Raw genomic sequence first — 27,630 nt, forward strand, 5'->3', positions numbered from 1 at the left:
AAGTTTTTCTAAATTAAAGAGTTAATTATCTCAGAATTACAAGATCATTTTACATAGAAAAAATGTTTTGCTCTGTTTATCTATATTAACAAGTTAATTATCTCAGAATTACGAGACAATTTTTCATGAAAAAACGTTTTTTCTCTGTTTTTCAGAATTTCTGAAGAGTTTAAGTCGTTAATTCAGAAAAACAGAGCAAAAAAAAAAGTCCATGAAAAATGATCTCGTAATTCTGAGATAATTAACTCGTTAATTCAGAAAAACAGAGTAGATTTTTTTTCTTCAAGTAAATAAAATACGCTTCCGGAAAAAAAACAGATACATGGGGTTAAATTTGATATTGTGTGACACGATATATTGTCACAGTCACCCCACAACTCATTTTTCCATCCACATTACTGCATCCCCACTTAGCGTTTGAACAATTTTCCTGTCCCTTTCTGTCCACAAGCCGGTTCCTAAGGCCTCAGGGGTCATTTTCTTTTGTGACACAGTGACATGTGTGTCCTAATGCTATTCTTGATCTATTATCACCAGAGAGAAACCTTCACACTCTTTGTTTCAAGATCCTTGTTTGACGCACCAGGTTTATTCTACATGGAATAACCTCACAATGACTTTTATTAATAGGCTTGTTTATGACCGAACTCACTACACACCTAAAAAAACACCTCGCAGCCAGACTGGATGTGATTATATTTATATGCAAGTGCCAACCCCGAGCGACACTTCCATCCCTACGATCTCTGCTGCTTTCCGCAGACTAAAACCGTCCGGGCGTTAAAGAAGTTGTTAATCTTCCTTGACTCAGATCCTTAGACTGCTAAATTATAGGCCAGGCGCTAAACAAGTGAGGATGCAAAAATGGCTGTTTATGCGGTGGCGCTGATTTGCCTACATAATATCCAGCCGTGCTCTGACATTAAGAGACGAGGCCCTCGCTGAGGAAACTGTCTAAACAAATCAGAGGACGCACGAAAACAAACCAGCGTGTTGTGACTGGAGCTCGCTTTAGCAAACAAACCTTCTTCAGCCAGAAACGGTGAAGATCTGAAACCCGCGGGATCGTCTCTGCCTGCCTCGCGACGACAAATCCCTGTCACGCCACTAGCGTGTTCCTTCTGAGAGGTTGACGGGATAGGTGTAGGGGGCAGATGTAGGGAACGGTTTGAGTGTCAGGGGCGGGTGGCGAGGGCTCTTATGAGGGAGATTTTCTCTCAGCCGAACTGCACCAGAGCATGACCTGAATTTATGATCTAGCTCTTGTGGTTGGAAGCATGAAGCTTTTTGTGTTCAGGGAGTAAAGCCATGCTTTCTTTGCAATGGCAAGTGAGTTTACATTATGGTTTTGTGTCTCCATTTTAAGTGTCATTTAACAAATTAGTATCTGGCTATTGGGTGCCATCTCAGTTATAAGGCACAAACAAGGCTAGAAAAATAAGCTCTGGTTTCACAGACAGGGCTTAGTTTAATTAAGACATTTAAGTAGCTTTTATAAATGTGCCTTCAGAATTTATTTTTTTTACTGGTGTGCATCTTGAGACAAAAACAATGGCAGTGACATATTTTAAAGGACAAGTTCGGTATTTTACAATTAAAGCCCTGTTTTAAGATCGTCCCTGATGAAATAGAATAGTTGTATTTTATTTTATTTGTTTATTTCTTCGGTCAGTCATTTAGAAATCATGTCATAAATCATGTAACACAAAAAAAAAAAAAAAAAAAAAAAAGTTAAGATTGTTTTTTAGTCAAATGCTCCTGTCACGAGAATTTGGGGATTCTGTGTTAGCACCCCCCCCCCCCCCACCTTTATAATAAAAGCATAGGTGCACTCGAACAATCATTCATAAAAACGCATAAAACTTTAGTTTACAAAGACGTGAAACTCACCGAGTGGTCTGGGGTGTTCACTGATATGCTCACACAAAAATCGCTGCAAAAGATGCTTTCCGGGTTTTATCGTAGTTTTTGTCCAAGTCCATTTTCTTCCTGTTTTCGGTCGAAGTCCACAGTAGTCGATTGTCGAGTTTGCGTGCGCGATCCTTAGTTATCTAGTTACCAATGATCGCGCACGTGAACTAGGCTTGCCACGGTAGTCGGTGGTACCGGTGTTACCGGTGTTCAGTCGCAACACCGGTTTCATGACATGCCCACCGCGGCACCGCGGTTGGCATGTGAAAAAAAAAAGTTTAAAAATATTGAACGCAATTATGCAGTAGTCGTTAAATCCTGCCTATTAACACACACACAACCCACAGAAAAGACGTGCGTCGGTGTCGAGTTCTCTTTCGGACTTGAACAAACCATAACACACAAATTATGCCAAAATGTCCATAAGAGCAGTCTTAAACGAACGTAGAGATTTTGTGAGAAAATGGGACGCGTGTCAGATCGCGTCTCTGTCAGCAACGGCTGTCCGAATTCGCTCACTCGTTTTTACTTACTCCTCATTCACTCCTTCAAGTGAACAGTATTAGTGGACTAATGAAGGGAATAGGCCTAGTAAATGAGGGTTTAGGGGGCGATTTGGGATTCAACCCATGTTCTCGAGGAGTGAAAAATAGAGGACACTCACAACGCGTTGACAGACAGAACCGAGCAGGTAATATGAAACAGTCTCAACTTTCCAATTTGGTCAGTCAAAGAAAATCAAACAATAAATAGGCCTACCGTTTTGTGGCTCTTTAATGTGTCGTGACAGATTGTCTGATAAAGTTCCACCGACGTTAATCTACTCCTGACTGCTTTCTGGCTGATCCTGTCAGATCATGTCTGTCAATCAAACTCCAAGCGAAGGATGAATTGACGCCAATTTAAAAGTGAAAGTTAGTTTCGTTTTCAAACTAGCGCATATTCAGGGCACAATAACAAAACAGTTCTTTCCCGCACTACCGCACCGTTATGTATGCCCGTGAAAATGTGCGCATTTTACGTTTGCCTTTAAACTAGCGATTTAAAAGTCCCCGCCGGTGAGACACCGGTATTACCGGTGTTGTCACATGTCGATTAACCGGTGAGAAAATATCCTCACCGTCATAACACTAACGTGAACTCGACAATCGACTACTGTGGATTTCGACCGAAAACAGGAAGAAAATAAAGTCGGACAAAAACTACGATAAAACCTGTTGGAAAGCATCTTTTGCAGCGATTTTTGTGTGAGCATATCAGTGAACACCCCAGACCACTCGGTGAGTTTCACGTCTTTGTAAACTAAAGTTTTATGCGTTTTAATGAATGATTGTTCGAGTGTACCTATGCTTTCATTATAAAGGGTGGGGGGTGCTAACACAGAATCCCAAAATTCTCGTGACAGGAGCATTTGACTAAAAAACAATCTTAACTATTCTATTTCATCAGGGACGATCTTAAAACAGGGCTTTAATAGTAAAATATCGAACTTGTCCTTTAAGATATGCCAGTGCAAGTTGGTTTCGGTTAAAACAGATCAAACGTACATTTTAGTCTGAGACTAGCTTAAACCTTGTCTGTGAAACTGGGGGTAAAGGCGGGCGTACGCGGTACGAATTCCGATGGTCGGAAGATCGTATGTCCAGGCACACGTTACGAGTGAGTTTATCCAAAAATCGTCCGGAGGCAGTGATATCCGACACGATTTTACGACCTGCTAAATTCCGAAGAAGTTCCGCGCTAAAAACTCTAATAACTGCATATAAAATATTGATTAAAGCGTGATTGTTTTGCTATAGGCTCGTTTTCAGCACCGGGAAACGGACATCCGGTCACCCTTGTGTGTGTGAATGAGTTAAAAAACGTAGTTACGGTAGGCTACACATTCAAAAATAAAATTTCAAGCTCTCTGGATGATTAATTAGCCGTTTAAACCACCTCATGTGAGAAAATTAGAAGGTGTGTCTTCTTTTTTTCCCCACCGGGAATTGATTGGATCTAGAAAAGTAGGCATTGAATTCAGTTCTTTGTCAAAACTCGCAGCAGAATGACAGTTCGAGGAGATGTTCAATCCAAGCAATCCAACGGACGTTATCAGAGACGGAAGGCCATTCCAGAGGGAAAGTACATTTTAAGATGAAAGATTACCAAAAATAAAAAATAAATAAAATATGGATTAACATGCACGGATGAATAGTTAACCACAAGACTAGCAATGTGCGCTAACAAAGTAAATAAGGTCAATTTTGATTTCATGCTGACTTTAATGTTATTCAATAATGTTACTGAATATGAATTGGCATTTTACTAAGAAATAATACGCCAAACCATTTAACAATAAATTTTCTTTTCAATATTTTTATTTTCAATTTTTTTTTATTTATCCTTTATTTAACCAGGTAAAAACCCATTGAGATTAAAAATCTCTTTTGCAAGGGAGACCCAAAAATATATGCATTAATTTTAACAGAGAACTGAAATGCTGATCATAGAATAGATTTCATTGATATGAATTGTATTTTTAAAACATTTTACAATAATTTAATAGATTCGGCTAAAAAAAAAAAAGTAGAAAAAAACACTCATGGCATTAATGCTAATCCTGTTGACTGAGCAGTGTTATTCTTTTAGAAAAGGACTATAAAGCCATCGAACGGCTTTCCACATCACAAGCGGTGTGCTAAATGCTTGACGGATGGGCCCTGCCTTGTCTCCAATTGACCGTGTGACATCAGCGATGTGAGGCTCGTGTCAGTAACGTGGCGCTAATGGCAGCCTAAGCTACGGTTCCTGACTGAGCAATCTATTAGCGCCTAATCGCCAGTGCCATATATCCTGAGCGATCCAGCTTCCCTATGCATCACAGTGTGTGCATGTGTGCGCAGGAACAAAAGCAGCTATCCTGACATGGCCATTTACAGGCATCTTTCTTTTAAGCTCTGGAATAGATGTGATTTAATTCCATCTAAATGTGCCAGAATTTTTTTTTAATGAAAACACGGCAAGTCATGGGATTTCTGTCGTAAAAATGGTTGACCAAGCCAATTAAGAATAAAAATGTCAGAGCTATAACTCATTATATTATAGCCACTCTGAAATGAAATCATGTTTGAAAAGGAAGCGCCCCATGTTAAACCATACAACTTGCACTTAACTTTTTACTTATTTGCACTAACTTGCACCATTGAGATGAAAACTCTAAAATCTTCCGATGTAAACACAGCGTTCCTGACACAGGCCCTCAGGAAAGATGGATGACTCCACTTCCTCGTATTATCTCATAGAGCTCTGACATTTGTCAACAGAGGAAATGTAGCCATTTCCTTCAACAGGCCGTCTCATCATGTTAGCCTTTGAACGTGTTTATTGTTCGGATGGGATTCTTATCGTCCGCTCATAAGCAGTTCTTCTCGATTAGAAACGTCCAGAGAGATTAGAACGCCGGAAGCTAATGAGCTAGCCTAGTTAGCATACCAAGACGTTCAATTATGGACCGCCGTCTTTGCAATGCACAAGTAGGCCTAGTAGGACTGGATGAGGGGCCAAAAGCTCCGGGCTTAACCTTCCAAAGGGAGAATTTGGACTAAACAATTCCTCCCGTGTCCACCAATCAATAAAGACCACAATGCACTAGCGAGTGGTTTGTTTTATGGCGATTTATTTTTCACTTTCATTGCGTTTCTCATCTCCCCTTCCCTTAAGGAGAAACAGGAGGAGGTGGCGAGCAATTATTAAAATGGGACCCAGGTGGCCCGCCATCGGTCTTGCCACTTGAGCAAGGCGGCAATGCCTTGACGGCTAATCGATTAGTGCTCTCATGAAAGCAGCGTTGTGACCCTTGACCCCCGGATAAGCTTCCTGCCTGACAGCTGACACGGGGAGTGCCTTACTTGACTGAATTAGAAATCTGCAGGGTTCTCTTTTTTGATGTCTCTTCATTTCTTACTCCGCCCCAAGGAGGTAAATGGGTGGACATGTCTTTTTTTTTTCAAGTATGAATGTAATCTCAATCGATGAAGAGTATTTGATGTTGAGCTAATATGCTGTTTTGATCTTGAAGTCAACAAAGAAAAAGATACTATATTATGTACTATAGTACACTCTTAGAAGAAAAGGTTCTATATAGAACCTTCAAAGGTTCTATCAGCGCTACTGTACGTATTTGGAACCCCTAAAAGGTTCTATACAGAAGCCTTTTTAAGGGTTCAATAATAGGAATTCTTTGTAACCAGGAAAAAAGGTTCTATGGAACCTTTTGGGTTCATTCATTATTTGTTTTGTCCTTTCCGGATTAAATATTTCATATTATTGACAAACATCACGACTCTAAAATTTATTTATGAATGCATGTGAATGATCACAAAATTCAAGATATGGATATATATTTATCATTTTATGTAGTCAATATCACACGTAGAGTGCCACTTCAGTTTTTCTCCTTCAAAAATCAGCATGATTAAAATGTGATATTAAACAGTTTAATAAACAATCATTTAATTACAACTACAAAATGTTGCGGAATAATGTAAAATATGAATGATTAATAGCCTATAAAGAACATTTGTGCCAAAAGGGTTCTTTCTTGTCATTCTAGAACCTTTTTTAGCATAAAAGATTCTTTGGAGTTGAATAAAGAACCCTTTGCTTCATATTAAGGCTGGGTAATAAATATAGATTTCTCGATATTAATCGATTCTCATTTTTACGAACCGATATCGATTCTTAAATCTCAAGAATCGATTAGTCATCCTGTTTCATTTGAATGAATGGAACATTGTATCGCGGCTGCGCGCATCCAAAAAAAAATCGCAATAATCTTTGTCCTTTGTTACTATTGATATGAAACAAAGTCTCAATTTTAAAATTACGTCCATTTTCTTTAGAAATTCGAAAACATAAATAGCGTTTTTGGCGCTGTGGCGTGAGATCGCTCTGGAGAAGCAGCAGCGCTGATCTCTCTTCCGGCTTAATAATACCAGTCACAGCGCCAAATAAACATGAATGAGCATCTGAAAGTGTGTTAAAAGATAGAGTACAACTTATCGAAATCCGGATCATGTCACATTGATTCGCTCAATCAGCGTTTCAACCGTGGAAAGACGTCAGTTAAACAGCTTGTAATCAATGTATCGTCATATTTACCTCAGAAAACCCACATAAACTCAGTCAGCTAGAAAAAATAACTCTAGAGAGGAGCATTTTACTAAATATATACACCATATTACATATGCATTATAATCTTAACGTTCTTCAATATTTAATGCATTTTTGAATAAATCTGGCAAGTTTTTATGACAGCCACCATTTAAATGTTTATATTTCATATAATCTTCTTATCATAAAAATAAATAAAAGTGTAATTTAAGTGTTTGTAAAGCTACAAAACAGTTGATTATTACCTTCATATCAGGCTAATGAAGCCTATAGGCTACAACTAGACTCCCATAGTTTACAGCATTAGTTAAGAGATTTGATTTCCTTGAGAAAAATTTGCCATTTATTGCAACTGATATCCAAAATAATCAAATCGAAATGCAAGCTTGTGAATCGAAATCGAATCGAATTGTGAAATTTGTGTCAATACCCAGCCCTACTTCATACATAGAACCCTTTTTTCTAAGAGTGTACTATAATGAACACACTTTGTTACTCCAAGTTATGTTCAAACAAAGAGCACATTAAAATCAATGCAATATCCACAATGCACAATCAAATGGCAAATATATTATGAATATTTTATTGACGGCCCAGTCCTGGTCGCACGCCCTCTGTCTAGGTGCCTCAAGTGCACTCGACGTCTCAGGGTGTGTTTGTTGTTGTACAGGCGTCTTGCGTGTTGTCGGGGACAACCAAGACGAGGAATAAGGCCATCGATCAGGGCAGCTGGCGCAGAGTGAGCAGGGGCCCACAATGGGGACAACAATGCTGTGCACAGTGGGACACTGGTCCTCTCTTCCTGGAGCGCTTTGGAGGGGAAGTCGTCTGTCGGACACCCCCGAAGCCCGATCGCCGGACAGAGCCCTGGTCGACTGGACGGCATGGCCACATCTCATACCAAGGACGGGCAATCCCCCCTGATGAAGACGCTGAAATGAGAGGCTAATGGCGTCCTCTCTTCATCGCCGTCTCAGATTTGTTTACAGACACTGACAGTCAGACGGTGTCGTCGAGAGGGGTGGGGTGAATGCATTAAAGTTGGCCGAACAGCAGGAGTGGCAGCTGTGGCGGACTCCAGGCATTCTTCCTTTCATTGTGACTCAGTTGTAGGAGGGAAGCGCCCGAGGACATGAAGCTGTGTGGCACCGAAAGAGGAGGGCACCTTGTGTTTGGCACCCTGCTAATACGAACTCTTGAAAAATACGTCTCAAATAGCACAGCTGAGAAGCTCGGGGTGGGGGGGGCATAGGCTTTTCGGTCTCGAGTGGTTGCGGCTACGGCGGACCGACATCCAAAAAACAAAAGCCCATAAAAAGCACAAGAAGATGAAAGAGTGCTCCAATCCAGTGTTGAAAGACTTTTGCCACCAGTCTGCTCTCGGTTTAGGGCATTGCCACCACAGAGCCTGGCATGTAATTGGTGAAAAGAGGTTTTATATATTTTTACCACGTGGTCGATAAGCCAAGTTCACGATGCTAGAAAAACAGTCCCATCTTCACCTTACACAGATGGAAAGTAGACTTCAGTAATGTGCTGTATCTCTAAAATCTCAAATATGATTGGGTTGCAAAAACTGAATCATTTTAAGATATGACATGATTTTTATAACATAATGTGCATCAATGAAACGTAGACAAAAGAACATTTGGGGAATGACCCAACTCAAGAAGAACTCAAACCTTGGTCACCAAGCAGAAATCAAGCCACCACACAATTAGAAGATGATTCATTGCTTAGTCTGTGTCAGGTTCTCTGAGAAAAAAAAAAAAAGATCAACAGAGAGATGAGCAATCTTCCAAAAAGATGGCTGCGGTGTCGGTCGCCTGTTAATTACCCAGCGGTAAAGCGGTCCAGACAGGCTGACACATGGAGTCCACCATCCTGAACCAGTGGCTCATTCCAGAGCTTCAGGCTGGCTCTCTCCTGCCCACCCTTACACACTTTAAAGACCTTTCTATAGACCCAGTGAGGCCATTAATAGGACCTAGAAATGTGTCATATTATAGGCTTTGGGAAGCTTGATAAAATAATTTTACGCCTGGGTTATGCTTTTTAAGTAAGCTGGTTCGATGTGGTTCTACAGTAGCTGCGAAGAATCCAAATAATGTGAATCAAAAGCAAAACAAGTGGATGTGGTGACTCAATATAAGCTTGTGCAATCAATGTGAAATTATTTGAGCCATTTACTTTTTACTTGGGTGAGAGAAACTGTAAAAAAAAATACTTTTCAAATGTCTTTACGCTCTAAAAAAATGCTGGGTTGTTTTAACCCAATTTTGGGTCGAATATGGACAAACTCAAACATTGGGTTAAAAAATGTCATTTAAAAATGTAACCCAATGGCTGGGTTTGTCCATATTTGACCCAAAATTGGGTTAAAACAACCCAGAATTTTTTTTTAGAGTGTATAGATTGTATTTTTTACCCTTAAATGTATTTTTTTATTACAGTACATGTTAAATTTCCTACCCTCTAAAAAATGCTGGGTTGATTTAACCCAATTTTGGGTAAAATATAGACAGACCCAGCCATTGGGTTACATTTTTAAATTACATTTTTTAACCCAATGGCTGGGTATGTCCATATTTTACCCAAAATTGGGTTAAAACAACCCAGCATTTTTTAGAGTGTATACTTATCTAAACAAAGACCAAAACTATGTCAATATTTATTGTCAGAAAAAAATATTTGCATTAATAAATACATGAATGTCCAGCAAACATGCCCTTAATAGGTAGCAATACGTTTACCGAAGTTACAACAGTAAAGATTATGTGTCCGAGTATGTATGTATGATATTGTTGGATTTATTGGATGAGAATTGAAATGAGCTGGATGCTTTCTGCAGAGCTGCATTATAGAAGAAATTAACTAATTTAATAATGAATCAACACTGAACTGAGTTCACTGCACTGAACAATGACACTACTTTCTTTTAGAGTCATCATCGAATCATTTTCCTGCTATCACTTTAAAGTTGCTTTGAAACAACCTGTATTGTACAAAGTGCAAGGTGACTTACTGTAACTTGACGTGTAAAATGTATTAAAATATTATTTAACTGTATATTCAGGATCCATACAAATCTAGTTATTAAATTAGCCTTAGCAGAAAGAAAGAAAAAAATGTAGGCCATGTTATTCCAGAACCAGAGGGAACCAAAATCTACAATCATTTGAGATTTGGTGAAAATTACACTGTAGTGGAAACGATCACCCCTTTCAGTGTATGTATGCATTAACAAAGAGAATAAACTAGTAAAAAATGTGGATTTGAAATTATTCCCAGTCAAAAGTTATTTTTTTATTATGCACTCGGTACTGTTTGGACATTTGTCCTAGTCTCGATATAAATCGGATAGCATTGTGTTCTGCAAGGAAAAGAGGGCATGTTTTAACACGCAACATCCCTAACCACTCTTCCTCCTGCAGGTAGTGCCGTAAAAAACACACCGAGACACACAAACACACTCGTTTAGGGTTGGCGGCGCCCCGGTCTTCCCTGTCTCTGATGGGCCTGCCGTGTGGACGCAGCCATCCGTTAAATCTGACAAGGTTTGCGTTTTTATTCCGACCCTGCTATTAATAATGGAGTGATGCATGACCGCCACGTCCAGAGCCTCCCCCACTTTCAGATTCTTTCAATGCAGCGCTGACTCGAGTGACTTAACAACACACGTCGCCGACTTCTACACCTTGTTTACATTCTCAGCGCGACCTATTCGGTTGAACTCACCCGCGACCTGTAATGACTGTTATGGGTCTGAAGTTTCCCCACCAACTGCGGAGGCTCGAAACTTTTTGGGGAGGAATTCGAATCTGCAACGGCCTGTCAATCATCACTCCCCACCGTCCCCAGAGGGTTTTCCTCTGCAGCGACCCCCGCCTCCATCAAAAAAGCTAAATCGAGGAAGAAGGCGAGTAAAAAGAATTTCAGGGCTATATTGGACCTGCTAGCTGGAGGCGCTGGCACTGAAGCTTCTTACATAAATACACATTCCCAGACACCTCCAGGGTGGAGAATAATAAGGACACCTCCATGTCACCTTCCTCTTAACATAACCGCAAAAAAGCACAGGTATCTGCAAAGCCGGTGGAGATGAATATGCAGGGGGCTTTCGTCTGCTCTTTCATGACTTTATCATTTATCTGCAGATAAAAAAAAACGGCTTGGTCCTTTTTGTGTGCGAGACTGACAGCTACAGTGGCATCCTCCATCATGCCGTGCCTGGATGGTGACAGTCCACCGATTCCCCAAGGTCCAGCTGTCCCCAGACCCCCGCTGTCACTGCGAGACCAGACCAGTACCAAAAGACCAGTCGTCCACCCCGAGACCACCAGAGCAAGCAAGTGGATCATACCCCTTTCGGAGCCTTCTGTCAAAGTCGGCAAAAGCGATGCGGTATGGAAATTAATGCCACATTGATGGAGAGCCATCTTTATAGCGGGCTTTTGAAGTCCTGACAGCACAGATCGGCGGCGGAGAACTCTCTGAGCGATGCTTCAAAAGCCCGATTTCAAAACAGCCCGGCGAAATACGCTAGCGAAATTACGTTAGAAAAAACAGAGCGAGGAATGTTTACCACTTACCAGCCTAATGAAATTACATGTGCACAAGCTCACACACACACACTCAGCCTCACGATGGGAAATTATACGTGGCCATTACGCCGGGAGGGGCGAGGGACGTGACTGAATCTGTCTATTGAGCAAAAGGGTGGTTGGGTTTCCTGGCCAACAGCGTCCATTTCATTTTAATGGGATTGCTAATGCAAACTCACCGGGTCGAGCGCTGGGTGGGTGCGTGGTAGTGATTTGGGAGCCGGGGGGGGGGGGGGGGGGGTGGTCACACAGCGGTCCATTCATGTATACGTGAACTCTCAGGTCAGGTGAAGGGAGGGGTGTTCTGGCAGTGATGTTAATGACCATTAAGTGAGAGAAGCTCTTTGCATTGGCACCCAAATCTAAACCACAGTTCCATCAGCCAGTAGATATCCTCTACTGGTGCTTACAAAAACGTACTGTGGCCGTGGCCGGTATCAAATGGTGATGCCATGGTTTTCGGGACAACTCTAAAAAATGCTGGGTTGTTTTAACCCAATTTTGGGTCAAATATGGGGCAAACTCAAACATTGGGTTAAAAATGTAAGCCAATGCCTGGGTTTGTCCATATTTGACCCAATATTGGGTTGAAACAACCCAACATTTTTGGAGGGTGGAATGTGTGTGAAATATCGGATGCAACTGTCTGCCCGTTAAACATATTTTATTCTTTGTTTTGGTTGGTTTTTCAAAACCTCATGAAGGCTTTGTAAGCACAAGACATCCTTCAAAAACATTTAAAAACCGTACCAACCCCAAACTTTTCAACAGTACACAGTACAATTTTGGGTCAAATATGGGGTAAACTCAAACATTGGGTTAAAAATGTAATCCAATGGCTGGGTTTGTCCATATTTGACCCACAATTGGGTTAAAACAACCCAACATTTTTGGAGGGTGGAATGTGTGTGAAATATCGGATGCAACTGCCTGCCCATTAAACTTATTTTATTCTTTGTTTTGGTTGGTTTTTCAAACATATACAACTTTTTCAAAACCTCATGAAGGCTTTGTAAGCACAAGACGTCTTTCAAAAACATTTAAAAACCTTACCAATCCCAAACTTTTAAAAATGCTGGGTTGTTTTAACCCAGTTTTGGGTCAAATATGCACAAACTCAAACATTGGGTTAAAAATGTAATTTAAAAATGTAACCCAATGGCTGGGTTTATCCATATTTGACCCAAAATTGGGTTGAAACAACCCAACATTTTTGGAAGGTGGAATGTGTGTGAAATATCGGATGCAACTGTCTGCCCGTTAAACTTATTTTATTCTTTGTTTTGGTTGGTTTTTCAAACATATACAACTTTTTCAAAACCTTATGAAGGCTTTGTAAGCACAAGATGTCTTTCAAAAACATTTAAAAACCTTACCAATCCCAAACTTTTAAAAATGCTGGGTTGTTTTAACCCAGTTTTGGGTCAAATATGCACAAACTCAAACATTGGGTTAAAAATGTAATTTAAAAATGTAACCCAATGGCTGGGTTTATCCATATTTGACCCAAAATTGGGTTGAAACAACCCAACGTTTTTGGAGGGTGGAATGTGTGTGAAATATCAGGTGTAACTGTCTGCCCATTAAACATATTTTATTCTTTGTTTTGGTTGGTTTTTCAAACATATACAACTTTTTCAAAACCTCATGAAGCCTTTGTAAGCATAAGACATCTTTCAAAAACATTTAAAAACCTTACCAACCCCAAACTTTTCAACAGTACACAGTACAATTTTGGGTCAAATATGAACAAACTCAAACATTGGGTTAAAGATGTAATCCAATGACTGGGTTTGTCCATATTTGACCCACAATTGGCTTAAAACAACCCAACATTTTTTAGAATTTGGGGTTGGTAAGGTTTTTAAATGTTTTTGAAAGACGTCTTGTAAACACAAAGCCTTCATAAGGTTTTGAAAAAGTTGTATATGTTTGAAAAACCAACCAAAACAAAGAATAAAATATGTTTAATGGGCAGACAGTTACACCTGATATTTCACACACATTGCTGTTCTAGTGGGCCGATTGCCCGGTGCACAATGGGGGGCTGGTTACGCGGGGACATCGGGACACATCTGTGTGCAACATATCCTGGGGCAAGGCCATTTCTCCCAATTGCTACTTCAATTCCAGTCCTTATAGCTCCAAGAGGTTGGCTCTGGAGTGGTGTGCGCCTGCCGCCCCTTTAAACACCGCCTCGGGGCACTTGGTTAGGCCCACCGCAGAGTGCAAACGTGAAGCCAGTAGGTTCGGTTTGGCAACTAATTCACAAACAAACCACTCAAAACTGCTTAACTTTAGGGATAAAACAGATTACAAGTTTGTCACATATTATTGTTTCGAGTTTCGGAAAAAAATTCTATTGTGTGAGAATTACACTCGGGTGGAATCTGGGGGGGGGGGGAATCGTGAATTAGCATCAAATGTAAATGTTGAGCTTTCTAATGATGGAAGGTGCAAAAAGGGATTCAAAATAGGATAAATGAATAAAACATCTTCAGTTCTTCCCCTCTCTCTTTCTCAGTTTTCTCTCTCTCTCTCTCTGACACAAAGTCAATGGCATGAATAATTCACTGCTCTCTCTCTCTCTCTCTCAGAGCCACGGGTGACCTTTCCCCACAGGAAGTGGAATCGAAACACAACAATGGGCCCCGAGCACAGGGGGATCCCGGCTGAGGAGACACTCAAAACACAGCGGGGATACAGAGAGCTCGCGGATCCCATACATTATACATTCATAAATTATTCAGTTACAGTCCCTAAAATTCACATTGAATAAACACAGCCACCCACATGCTGGAAGGGGAAGACCGGCAGAGGCTCCGATCCACATCGGCCCCAACATCAAACTAAGTCTAAATTAATGCTCTGAATCGTGGAGAATATTATAATAAATAGGCCAAGATAAGTTTACTTAGTATAGTTCTGCAATGCAAACCAAACAAGGGTGGCTAGTTTCACTCAATTGAGGGAATAAAAGAGATTAGGTCAGAGGTCATGTTCAGAATACTACTCTGCTGTATGCACAGTATGCATGCGTTGTGCATAGAATACAGACAGCTTTTGCGAAAACAAAAGAGCACTATGAAAACACATCCCACAATGCAATGCAAAAGACTTGACCTTGCATTTTCCAGTGTTACAGACGAACTGGAAGTGATATTAAATAATCGGATTCCCAATAGTCAAGTCATTTTAATAGAACATTGCATGTTAATTGTAACTTGTTGATTAAGGCATGCAAAATAAGGTCATGTGACAACAAATAATGAATTGCTTATTTTTTCACAATCTAACAAAATAAGACATATGCATGGGCACTGTGATTTTAATAAATAAAGAAATGCTGACATCACTTGTAAATGAACGTAACAGGAATAATTGCCACCTGCAGAAAAAATAAATCTACTTAAAATATGATTATATGAAAAACATGTTGACAACAGGCTTATTCACACTTATTTTCTTTTGCACCTGCACAACAGTAACAGAAAGAAGGAAGTGACATCAATGCCCTAGGAGTGGTCCATCCTGTCTGCCATTCTGAGTTCAGGTCAAAATCTCAGTTAGCAGGAAGCCCTGATCATCAACTCCGATGTTCACACACACACACACACACACACACACACACACAGAGAGAGAGAGATCACCTTACCACGATTCTCAGATCAACTTGAGCTCTCTGGAATAAAACAAATAATTGAAAATGAATTTCAAACATCTGTCTCTCATGAGAAAGCTGATGATTTCCCAATAACACGAACCCAATGTTCTCGTGTGGAAACACAGGTTCAATCTGAGCTTGCGTCATTTCCTGATTCCATTCCTAGCGCTTTAAATAAAACCGTAATGAATCAAGAAGCTGCACTCTGGAAGTACAGTACACCAAAACTCTGTAATAAGATACAGCATGCCATCTAAAATCTATGCTAATAGGAAAGCTTGATTGACAGTTGAATTCAGACGCCTTGATTGACAGGTCTCACACTCACTCAATCCTCTTACTGATGTTCGAGGCAGTGAGGGAGACGGGGCTCGCCTGCATTTTGATGGGACACACACGACAATTCTGCTGGCTCAAATATTTGCTCAAAAGAAGCAAATAAAATTGAACAGAACAGCAAAAAACTGAAGAACATGAGCTGATGTTTCAGAGAGACAAATGTGTAGGCCACTTTAGGGGTCAACCAGGCGCATGATAGGATTGTCGGCGGTGAACTAGAAGTCGTTAACCGTATATTAACTTGGAGAGGTAGAGGGCGACACTGTTATTATCGTCTTTCCTGGCCGGGATTAAGTGGGCCACACGCAGCCTGTCACAAAGAGCTGGCACTGAGAAAGCACGAGGACCCTCACGGCGCTACAATGACAACCGATCGCATCCCAACAAGCCAATATTCGCCTCTTTCTCTCCTCTGCCTTTCTCTGCTTTCTGATTTCTGTCACTCTTTCTCACACTAGACACTTTTTTTGCATTTCTTCTTTCTTCAATAGGCCAATCTGGACAGGATTAACCTAACAATGGCCGCCTCTGGCGCCTCAGTGCTGGGAAATAGATAGCGCTGATTAAACTGTTAATGTCACAGTATGGTGTGGTCTGTAGCGAACTCTTAGAAGATTGCCCTGAAAAGTATTCAGACACTATAAAAGTACTTGAATGAACTTCATTGTATTAAAATATCAGATCAGAAGACCCATCTAAATAAATGATGGATATGTTTTTCTTAGCTACTAACAATGATTTTAACAGATTATGAAGTTCACACAGGTGTAGTTCAGCACATTAAACACTGTAAAAAATAAGTAACCTGATTGCCTTAAAATTTTAAGTTCATTGAAATGGAAATATTGAGTTAATACAATGAAGGAGACTGATTTAACCACCAGAAACTCAAAATATTATGTTATCTGAACTACATGAATTATCTAAGTTGATATGACAAAAGAAAGATTACTAATCATGAACATTTTTTTTTATTATTATTATTATTATGACTTCTCATTACTTAAGCAATTCTGCTTAGTATGGAAATGTGGCTCTGCCTTAGAGTAAAAATAAATAAAGCAGGTAACTGTGAAATTAAAATAACAAATGAAGTCACACTATGTGATAAAACGAGATCTAAACTAACACTATGAAAAGTGATAAGAAATAAAGTGGCAAAAACAACTTGTTCTCTCAAGGGAAAACGTAGGTGTAGATTTCATATAAAAAGCACGATTTAAAAACATAACTGTCATTAGGGGCACAAGCATATCATACGAAAAACATAAAAATGATATTGTACAAATTAAATGTAAAATAATCACAAATTTGCCATTAGATTGCAAGAACGACAAATAAAGTCCCAACTGAGAAATATAGTCAAATTTATAGAGCCCAAAGAAAGTCAAATTCATGAGAAATAAAATAGCAATTACAATAAAGTCTCCCTGAGATATAAACTCAGAATTGTAAGATGTCAAATTTCAATAACGACTTTGTATAGTATGTGCACTGTGAAAAGTGTATATGATCAATAAGTTATGACAAGATATGTTTTTACATTGATTTAGCTCATCAAAATAAGTTATGTTATGCTAGATTTGATGTAATTTAAGTTGAAATGTCTTAAACATCCATGTTTTTTTGTGCTTAAGCAACCTTTTTTACAGTGTGGCAAAAACAGGATCCTCTTTATACGGTGTAATGACACCAAAATTACACTTCGTTTTTTTTTCTATACTGCTTGGGCCTTCTTTATTTGTACACTGTAAAAAAATATTGTTGCATGCTGGGTTGTTTTAACCCAACTTTGGGTCAAATATGGACTAACCCAGCCGTTGGGTTAAATTTTTACATTACATTTTTAACCCAACATTTCGGGTTTGTCCATATTTGACCCAAAATTGGGTTAAAACAACCCAGCATTTTTTAGAGTGTGGTTTAACTTAAAACAAAAATTAAGTAACCTGCACTGTAAAAATGCTGGGTTGTTTTAACACAACTTTGGGTCAAATATGGACAAACCCAAACGTTGGGTTAAAAATGTAATTAAAAAAAAAATTAACCAAATGGCTGGGTTTGTCCATATTTGACCCAAAGTTGGGTCAAAACAACCCAGCAATTTTTAGAGTGTGGTTGCCTTAAAATTTTAAGTTCATTGAAATGGAAAAACTGAGTTATTACAATGAAGGAGACTGATCTAATCACCAGAAACTCAAAATATTACGTTATCTGAACTACATAAATTATTTAAGTTGATTTGACATAAGGAAAAAATGTTGTGATTACAAATCACACTCTAAGAATGCTGGGTTGTTTTAACCCAACTTTGGGTCAAATATGGACAAACCCAAACATTGGGTTAAAAATATAATTCAAAAATGTAACCCAATGGCTGGGTTTGTCCACATTTGACCCAACTATTTTTAGAGTGCATGAAAATATTTTTTTACAGTGAACAAAATCGAACAAACACGCACCACATCAGACAAAAGTAAATATTGCACTCGGTCATATTCAGTACAAAATGAATCATGATCATGGTAACAGCAAGAGAAATGTGATGTGAGATCTAATTTGCCTGCGCGCCGTGAACTTTTAGCTTAGAGCTGCACTTTTTCAGCAGGCCATTAAATGTAAAAATTCAAGGGCATGGTGACCCATTTCCCTCCATCAACTCTGCGAATGTTGTTTTGGTTAGAGAACAGAGATCCAGATGTTGAGCTCTGAGCGTTTGAGAGTCAGGCCGGCCAAGAGGGGCTGAGAACCGAGTCTTGGGGGTACAGGAAGTCCCACGGTATCCACGGGAACTTTCGCATTCCAATCTGCGCCGGCCCTCTGACAGCTTTTGACATCCCCCAGCGTGGGCTCACCGCATCACCGCGAGATCCCAGCACTACTTCCTCATCAGAAGGACGTATAAACGACACACACCCGTACACGTACCCCTCCTGCGCCGGAGGATCCAACATCACAGATATAATAGGCGCCTCGTAAGTGGATATGTTTGAAACGGGCCGACCGGAAAAGAACTCGCGACCGATTGACATGCCGCCGTCCTCTTTAAAACGCTGCGCTATCGCTTCCCTTCAAGCAAACAAAGCTCTCTTTGAGTAGAATTAAAAACTGTTTCTCCTACAGCTAACTTTAGGGACATGGCTACTTATCTGAGGGATTTTTGGCACCCTAACCGTAAACAGAAGTGAGAAGGGAGGGTCTGGAATAAAACGAGACGCGAACAATAGACGTCCAGGGCCGGAGGGGTTGGAGTGGAGGAAGGTGGGGGTTGAGGAGGCCCTGAACTGAAAGTGATTAAACCGAGAGGAAGAAAGGAGAAAGTGAGGAGGCGTCTATTAGATGTCAGTGCGCTTTGTGTCCATGTCAATGAGACGGGATTAAAGTATTGGAAATAATCTTACACGGCCGATGAAAGGTCACTCCGGGAGAGGGAGAGGCCGAGAGGAACATATGGCCCAGCTGAGGAGTCGCTAATGTTATACAGCGAGGCTAACACACACACACACACACACACACCGGGTCAAACAAAACAAATAAAGAGATGTGGTGTAAATCGAAGCACTCATTGAGTTCATTTCAAATTCTGTGAGCGCTTATGATTAGTGTGGTATTCCTCCTGTCTGTGCACTCTCAGAAAATAGGTACAAAAGCTGTCACTGTGGCTCTACCTTTTCAAAAGGGAAAACTTTTGTCCATTTTAGGTACTAATATGTACATTTTAGGTGCTAATATGGACATTTATGTGCTAATATGGACATTTATGAGCTAATATGTACCATTAAGGTACCAATATGCAGCCTTTAGGAACAAAAGTGTACCTTTTGAAAAGGTACAGCTCCAGTGACAGCTTTTGTACCTTTTTTTCTGAGAGTGAATAAATCAAAAAGGACTAACAACCTGCGGTTGGACGATTCGGTCAAATATATTAGCCGATAAACGGCGAGGGTGGTTATTGTTTGTTTACAGATGTTGTTTACAATCCAAATCTTAGTAAATATGAAATTAGTTGTTTTAACAGCATAATAAGGGTTCATTAGTGTTTTTAACACAGATTTGGATTAGCAGTGTTCTTTGTGTATCTAATTAGAGCATCACTCTCAATGCAAAACCAGCAGAATTAACCATAGCCAGACTAATTACTGGTGTGAAATCAAATCGGCTCGTTGAAAGAAGTGCGCACTAATGAGCCCTTATTAACCAAGCTAAATAACTCAGAGGGAAAAGGCGGAACCGGGATTTATTTTTCTTCAGGTTACGTGTTTAGGAGAAATAATAAGTCATAATCGAGGCGCTGTCATTGAGCTTGTGAGAAAATGTGTAGCTGCCAAGAATGCGCACCAAAATTAGGTTGTTTTCACCTTTTTATTTTTTTGTTCTTTCCTGCATGACCCATTTCTCTGGGCTTCAGAATCATGCGACGAGAGATCAGGAGTGACACAATCAGATCAGATCACAACATTCAAACATTCTCACCTTTATGGCAAAAAAAGGACATATTGTGTGGGAGGATTATTAAGTAGGACTGAGGGGGGAATGCAATTCTGCATTGTTCTAAATACATTTTCCACATTAAAGAGATTAAAAAAAGAAGTGCCATATGCCTGCTACACTAATTTGAAAATGTTGATTACATGCTGTGTATCATATATCATGTCAAGGCACATTTACAGTTGTTGTTGTTTAGGGCCTGCTCACATATCGCATCTCAAGTTCGTTATTTCAAATGTAGACGCACGTTATGCGCGCTCATGATGGAAGCGTAAGTTTTTTCCAAGCGCGTCCTCGCCAACTTTTCAAGAATGCCCCAAGCGCACCATAAGTGCACAGTAGGTCACATGACAAGAACCAAGCGCAACCGCCCTAGCGCTTTGGAAAAAGGAGAAAAAAACGGCCAGCGTTTTCTACGCATTTTTAGGCCGTGTGTCCACCAAAGCGTTTTTCCACACCCCTGGCGTATGTTTTCAATTGTTTTTAATGGGAGCGCCGCGTTTTTTAAACGCCATGAGCGTACCGAGGCCCTGAGCGTTTTTTTCATGCTGAAGTGCCGAGCGCCCAGCTGTCACAACATTCAAACTGCTGCGGATATTCTGTATCATAGCAACGAAACGTCTCAACAGAAAAAACGCTGCGCTGCCAAAACGCTCTCAATAAGGCCAAAGCACGGCGTCTTCAGCTGGCTAAAAACATTTTGGTGGACACACGGCCTTAGGCTCTATATGTGAATCCTATGAAAGCTTGTTTCCGCCACAGAATGAAAAATAAAAAAGGTAATTGTGACTTTTTATCTCACAATTCTGACTTTCTCACAATTGCGAGTTTACATCTCGCGGAATTACATCAGAATTGCGAGATATGAAGTCAAAATTTCATGATATTAAGTCGCAATTGCGTGTTATAAAGTCAGAATTGCAAGATATAAAGTCGCAATTGCATGTTATAAAGTCAGAATTGCAAGTTATAAAGTCAGAATTGCAAGATATAAAGTCACCATTGTGTGTTATAAAGTCAGAAATGAGAGCTATAAAGTAAGAGTTGCGTGTTATAAAGTCAGAATTGTGAGATATAAACTATTCTGAGGGGAAAAAAAGTAAGTCTTTTTCCCCTTAGAATTGGCCTGATAACTCGCAATTGCGAGCTTTCTCACAATCCTAAGAAAAGAGGTCAGATGTTCGAGATATAAACTCGCAATTATGTGTTATAAAGTCAGAATTGCGAGATGTAAACTCGCAAATGTGAGAAAAAAAGTCAGAATTGTGAGATAAAATTGCGACGTTATATCACGCAATTGCAACTTTATATCACGTAATTCTGACTTTATTTCTCACAATTTTGAGATAAAAAGTCGCAATTTAAAAAAAAAAAATTTTTATTTAGTGGTGGAAACAAGCTTCCATAATCCGGCCTTTATGAGATTGAGATTCATTTTGTGTTGCCATTGTGACTCCCTGAATGAAAACTGAATCATGAGATGCCTGGATTCCCACTTAGAGGAAAGTTTTTGATGGCCTTGAAGTTACCAAGACCTTTTCACCGCACATGGGACCAATGCGCATGAGTTCCTCCGGCAGGTTCATCAGCCTGTGTCCTTTTGCTCAGTGAGGTTTAAAGGCGTATGAGCATGTATGAGGGAGCCACAGCTGGCTCCCAAGAGTTCTGACCCGTTCTGGTCAACTGAAGCATAAACTGTGTCGGCTGCCCACAAACACGTAAGCGGGGGCGGCAGATCTGTTGTGTCCGACTGAGCAGCTCCGGTCACACCTGAGTCCATTCTGCAGGAACGGGTCAGTGGCTGAAACCGAACAGTCCAACTCTTTACTGACTGCTGTCTAAACTTGAAGTAAACAAGAACCGGGAGACCCGATAGTGGGGAGGAGGGGGAATTCTTCTCAGTGGGGTTTAATTTTCGCAAATGAGCCTGAACGGTCTTTTGACAAACGCTACAAATCAACCTAGTCTGGTCATCTGCACACAATAACTCTTACGCACCATTCCATGTGGTGTAAATCAAGTCATTTTTCCCCTTCGGCACTAGATTCTCGCTGAGATAAACCTTTGATTTGTGGCCTTTCCCAGTGCATACAATGAACAAAAAAAAAGGCAGCATGAGAAGTCAAATCAAATGCGATTCAGAGCTGACTTCCTTCAAATCGGCTGATAAGCGCTTGATATGTTCGCCTATATTGTCTCAAAGGGACGATTAGCAATTTTCATTGCTAACCGTTTTGCTGCAACACAACGGGAAAAACATTGTTTCGGTCAATTCCGAGAACCACGACCTGTCAAAGTAAACGCCCTTAGACGTCGGCTAATAGCTTCCACATTACAAAACGCATAACTCCGCCTGAAGCTAGCAACCTTAACGACAATGAAAAGGACTGTGAAATCTTTAGCACTGCTAAAAATCCTATTAGCACTAATGCTAACATTATTACAACTACAATTACATCATTCAAGAAGGATGCATTGGATTTAAAGAGATGAATGTTAGGTGGAAGAAAGCGATGCCCTTGGGGATCGAGAGAGATGGCAAGAACAGGGTAGATGGGGAGGGGGCGTCTATTGTTTCACAGCCCATTATACATGTGGGTTTCATTAAGACAAAATAAAGAGACCAAGAACACTGTCTTTTGTACTTCTGAAGGGGGAACTATAATCCAGAACCGGGCCAGATATCAATTTAAAGTACATACCATGTAGATATTATCTAAATCGCTTACATGTTTACTGTCAAACATCTTCTCAAGAGAAATTACTCACTCAACACTTTTAACACAAAGACTAGCCTTTGGGGCCTGTAATTTACTCAGGCAAAGACAGCAATAAATGGCACATTAATATTAAGTGTTTGGACTCAACCAATCCTGATCCCACAACAAAAACAACATAGCGGGAAAAATAGCAGCACGACAGAGCATTTAACTAAACAGCAGACCGTGACGGCCTCAAGACTCCAGCGTGTCCTGAGAACTACTTCAAATGTGACGTCAACCACAGCCTCGAACAGCATGATGATAACAATAAAAGTGTCAGATGTAGTCAGACACACTGTTAATGAGGGAGAGATTTCCTACCTGTCGATGATGACGGGATCAGAGGGTGTCTCGTTTCGGTTCCCGCAACTCTTTTTGTCACAGCAACGACTGAAGAGATGAGAGAAAATATCTTTTTAAAAAAATGCATCATGAATAACATCAAGAGAGTTAGTATACAGACCATTTATTACCGGACTTTTTCTTTGTGCAGAGGTTATTTTAGGCTATTACTGTATGTTAAAGGGTGAATTGTGTGAATTCTGTGATCTCAAGGTTGTGAAAGATTAATTTAACTTTGTTTTTTATTGCCCTTTATACTATGATTTAAGGAACTCTCTTTTTGAATTAGTTCAGTTAAAAAAATCCTGATATATTTTGGAAATATGAAGGGGAGATTTTGGGCTGGCTGTTTGGTAATCATGTTTTTGCTTTGGCAAAATTTATAGAAAAAGCTATATAGTATGATATCCCGTATGTCATATGTATATGTATTTTTATAGTTTAGTTATATTATGCTGGAGATTCTGCCTTATATCACGTGGCTATTTTGGTGATATGCGTGAAGCTGTTGTGTCTAATAAGCCCATGAGGGCTGGGCACCAATAAAAGGTGTTTGACACGTAAATAAATAATTCAATCAATCAATCAATCAATCAATCAATCATTTAATGTTAAAGGAGTAGTTCACTTTTGAAAAAACTTTTGCTGATAATTTACTCACGCCCATGTCATCCAAGATGTCCACGTCTTTCTTTCTTCAGTCGAACAGAAATTAAGGTTTTTGATGAAAACATTCCAGGATTTTCTCCATATAATGGACTTCAATGGGAACCAAACGGTTCAACATCCAAATGAGAGTTTCAGTGCAAACTGTTGAAAGGGCTTTAAACGATTCCAGACGATGAATAAGGGTCTTATCAAGTGAAACGATCGCTCATTTTAAAAAAAAATAAAAAATTTAAGTTTTATAAGCTCAAATGCTGTTCTGTGATGCGCGTTCGTGACTCTCCTGTTCGAACTCGTTCATCAAAATGAACAAATCTTTTCCAGAGTCAATTTGTTCATTTCGTTCGCTGAATTAACCAAATGACACGAAAAAACATTTGTTCATTTTGATGAACGAGTTTAAACAGAAGAGTCACGAATGCGCATCACAAAACAGAGCAAGGCAATCATTTGAGCTTATAAAACGTAAAATTTGTTATTTATTTTTTAAATGAGCGATCGTTTCGCTTGATAAGACCCTTATTCATCGCTTAAAGCCCTTTGAAGCTGCACTGAAACTCTCATTTGGACCTTGAACCGTTTGGTTCCCATTGAAGTCCATTATATGGAGAAAATCCTGGAATGTTTTTGACTGAAGAAAGAAAGACATGGACATCTTGGATGACATGGTGGTGAGTAAATTATCAGCAAAACTACTCCTTTAGCATAAGAACACGTTAAGCATGTACATCGGGACTGCTTGCTTACGAGTCGGCCAAAGATTGGCATTTGCATAGGGGATGAAGGTCTAGCAGAAGGAGAAGAGGAGAGTGTGTTAGGGGCTACAGCGGCGGTTTGGAGACCACCGGCATCACATTTCTACCGCACAGATGGCAGTAGGACACTGAATAAGGGCTGGGGACAAAACTGTCACATGACACCCCTGGCATTGTCCTTCCCCCTTCAGTTTTTCTTCCTCTCACAACTCTCTCTGCTTCCACCCTCTCGCCTTACGGTTTCTCTTGTTACCTCATTCCCGGCTCCCTATTTTCTCCAATGACACACTTTTCAGATGTTCCAATAGACTTAAGCATTCATTCATGGACTACAAGCGTTCGGGAGATCGTATCTTAAGATGTATCATGCTTATTCATGAGGAACCACGTGTGATTTATATAATACACTTCTTCAGGTATGCATGATGAATGTCTTTCTTTAGAAACTCATCATGAATAGAGGGCTAAAATCTCTCTTACTCTCTCTCTCTATCTACATCTCATATCTCTCTCGCCCCTCCTTCTGTAAGGCTTCCTCAACTAGGTCAGTGTCCTCCCAAAGGACTGGAACAAGGGATTGCAGTGCCTCTGTGTGTGTGTTTGTAAATCTATGTGTGTGTGTGTGTGTATTTATACAGTGTAGGAGCCTAATGATCAAATCCGGCAGCGCCCATGGGAGACACGGTTTAGCTCCTGATACACCGAACCTTGAGCGGTCAAATTCGTAGATACACACTCAAAACAATTTAAGACAAATATTTGTAACTAGATTTTCCTATGCAAAAAAGCAAGAATGTTGTAGGTGGTTGCCAGGGTGTTGCTATGGGTAGTCAATGGGTCAATGATAAAGAAAAAGTTATTCCCTTTGTTACCGTGTTGGTCTCATATGGTTTTGAAAAACTTTTACACCATTTTCAACAAAATGTCAAACGTAATGACCCTAAAATATCATGTGGTGTAACCATCATAACACTTTCCTAATCCATGAATGCATTATGTATACAAATATCATTTTCAAAATATACACTCTAAAAATGTTGTGTTGTTTTAACCCAACTTCGGGTCAAATATGGGCAAACCCAAACGTTGGGTTAAAAAATGTAATTAAAAAATGTAACCCAATGGCTGGGTTTGTCCATATTTGACCCAAAGTTGGGTTAAAACAACCCAGCATTTTTTGGAGTGTATATATATATATATATATGTGTGTGTGTGTGTGTGTGTGTGTGTGTGTGTTTTATATATAACCTTTTACCTTGAAATACATTTAAATATAGAAATATCATGAATTTTTTATTCATTAATATTACTGTTTTGAAGAGTTACACTACACAACATTTTACAACCTATTATTTTAACTCTGGTTTGACATAAAAAAAAAAGTTCAAATTGGAATTTGATCTGATATTTTATTTGATATGATATAATTGATATGGTCTATTAGTGTCCAAGTTTCTGCAGATTGGTTGCACTACATGACTTTAACTTTTTTTTTAACGTATATTAATAAGTATTAGCAGTTCTGTACTAAAGTGCTCATCATAGAAGAGGTTTAATATACTTTTTAATAAATTAATAGATCTGGACAAAAATGTGTGAGACATCACTGGCCCTAATATAACATTGCTACACTTGGGTTGTTTCAACCCAAATTTGGGTCAAATATGGACAAACCCAAATGTTGGGTTAAAACGAAATTTTAAAAATTACAGTTGAAACAATTTACAGTTGTTACAAATTTAAAGGACATTTTTAACCCAACATTTGGGTTTGTCCATTTTTGACCCAAATTTGGGTGCAAACAACCCAGCATTTTTCAGAGTGTACTGTATGTAGTTGCTATAAAACGTGATTTATTGTACTTGCATGTTTAAATTTATACAAACCCTAAACCCTAAATATGAAAAGGAATAAACATTTGCTTTAGCAAGCACAACTACAGTAATTATAACACAAGCCTACATTAGCTTATTAGGAGGTGGAGAAGGTTATAATCTTTTTCCTGATCCTCTTCAAGACCGTCCCGCAGGACACCCGAAGGAAATCACATCTTAGATCTTAACGCTTCCTTCCTGATGCGGCTTTTGAAGCAATGTCTAAACGAGCTCATGTAATTAGCAGGATGTAGTCGACTCTTTCAACGATGGAGCGTGTCTATCCAACGCCTCAAACATATGTTTCCTTTCCGTGATTTCTTTGATTCATGACATTGGATTTGTGTTATGACAACTTTAGTCTTTAGAAGAACGATTTTGGCCAGTTTCGCGACAAACAACAGCCTGAAACACGGTTTTTTTCCCTCCCCCCCCCTAGTTTGTTAAAATGATAGGAATAAGCACTTTTGTCCCGTACTTGCAAGCTGGCATGGCACCATATGGCTAATGGTGGTGCGTGGCAATTAGTGGAGCTGATTAATGGTGAACAGCCTAATTTTCTGCTTATAATTGCGGCAGCGTTTGAAGGTACACATACACATACATGATGGCATATCAATGCTGATTTGGCATGTGGGGGGATGAGGATTACATCGGTTTGAATATACATAACCTCTCAATTCTAAAAGTTAAAAAAGGGTGCTTTTTCCTTAATTGTGAAAGTGCCTATACGACATGTTTAAGTTGCTGGTAAAACCTGGCATACAATTCATGGACGCCACGTGAGCCAGGGCACATTTGTTAGTGGGCCAGACTGAAATTTCAGATTGAGTAATGAGTTTCTGCTTGTCCTAATTAACCAGGCATCAGGGTGATATTCATGAGGGGGGGTGGGGGTTACAAGGGTGGGCGGCACTGTTAAAATACCACTAAAAATAGGCACGAGTCGATCATCACAACCTACTTTTAAGCAAATTCATCTTTGGATGTTAATTAAATACATTGCATTTGATAGAAAAAAGTCATCTCCTGCTTGTTTTTTTGGCTCTGTTCTTCACTAGGGGTTTGACC

General features: G+C 39.7%; 1 protein-coding gene across 3 annotated transcripts in view; it reads right to left on the bottom strand.

The window, feature by feature from the left end:
• Nucleotides 1–27,630, bottom strand: part of ebf1b (EBF transcription factor 1b) — a 158,607-nt gene that overhangs the window by 111,718 nt on the left and 19,259 nt on the right. For all 3 annotated transcript variants that reach the window (XM_039676652.2, XM_039676653.2, XM_039676650.2), the window contains exon 6: nucleotides 23,244–23,312. In XM_039676652.2, coding sequence (XP_039532586.1) covers nucleotides 23,244–23,312 — 69 coding nt within the window. The remainder of the gene's footprint in view (nucleotides 1–23,243; nucleotides 23,313–27,630) is intronic.

The sequence above is a fragment of the Pimephales promelas genome, chromosome 19 (genome assembly GCF_988280905.1).
Source record: "Pimephales promelas chromosome 19, fPimPro1.hap1.1, whole genome shotgun sequence".
In the NCBI taxonomy this organism is placed as follows: domain Eukaryota; kingdom Metazoa; phylum Chordata; class Actinopteri; order Cypriniformes; family Leuciscidae; genus Pimephales; species Pimephales promelas.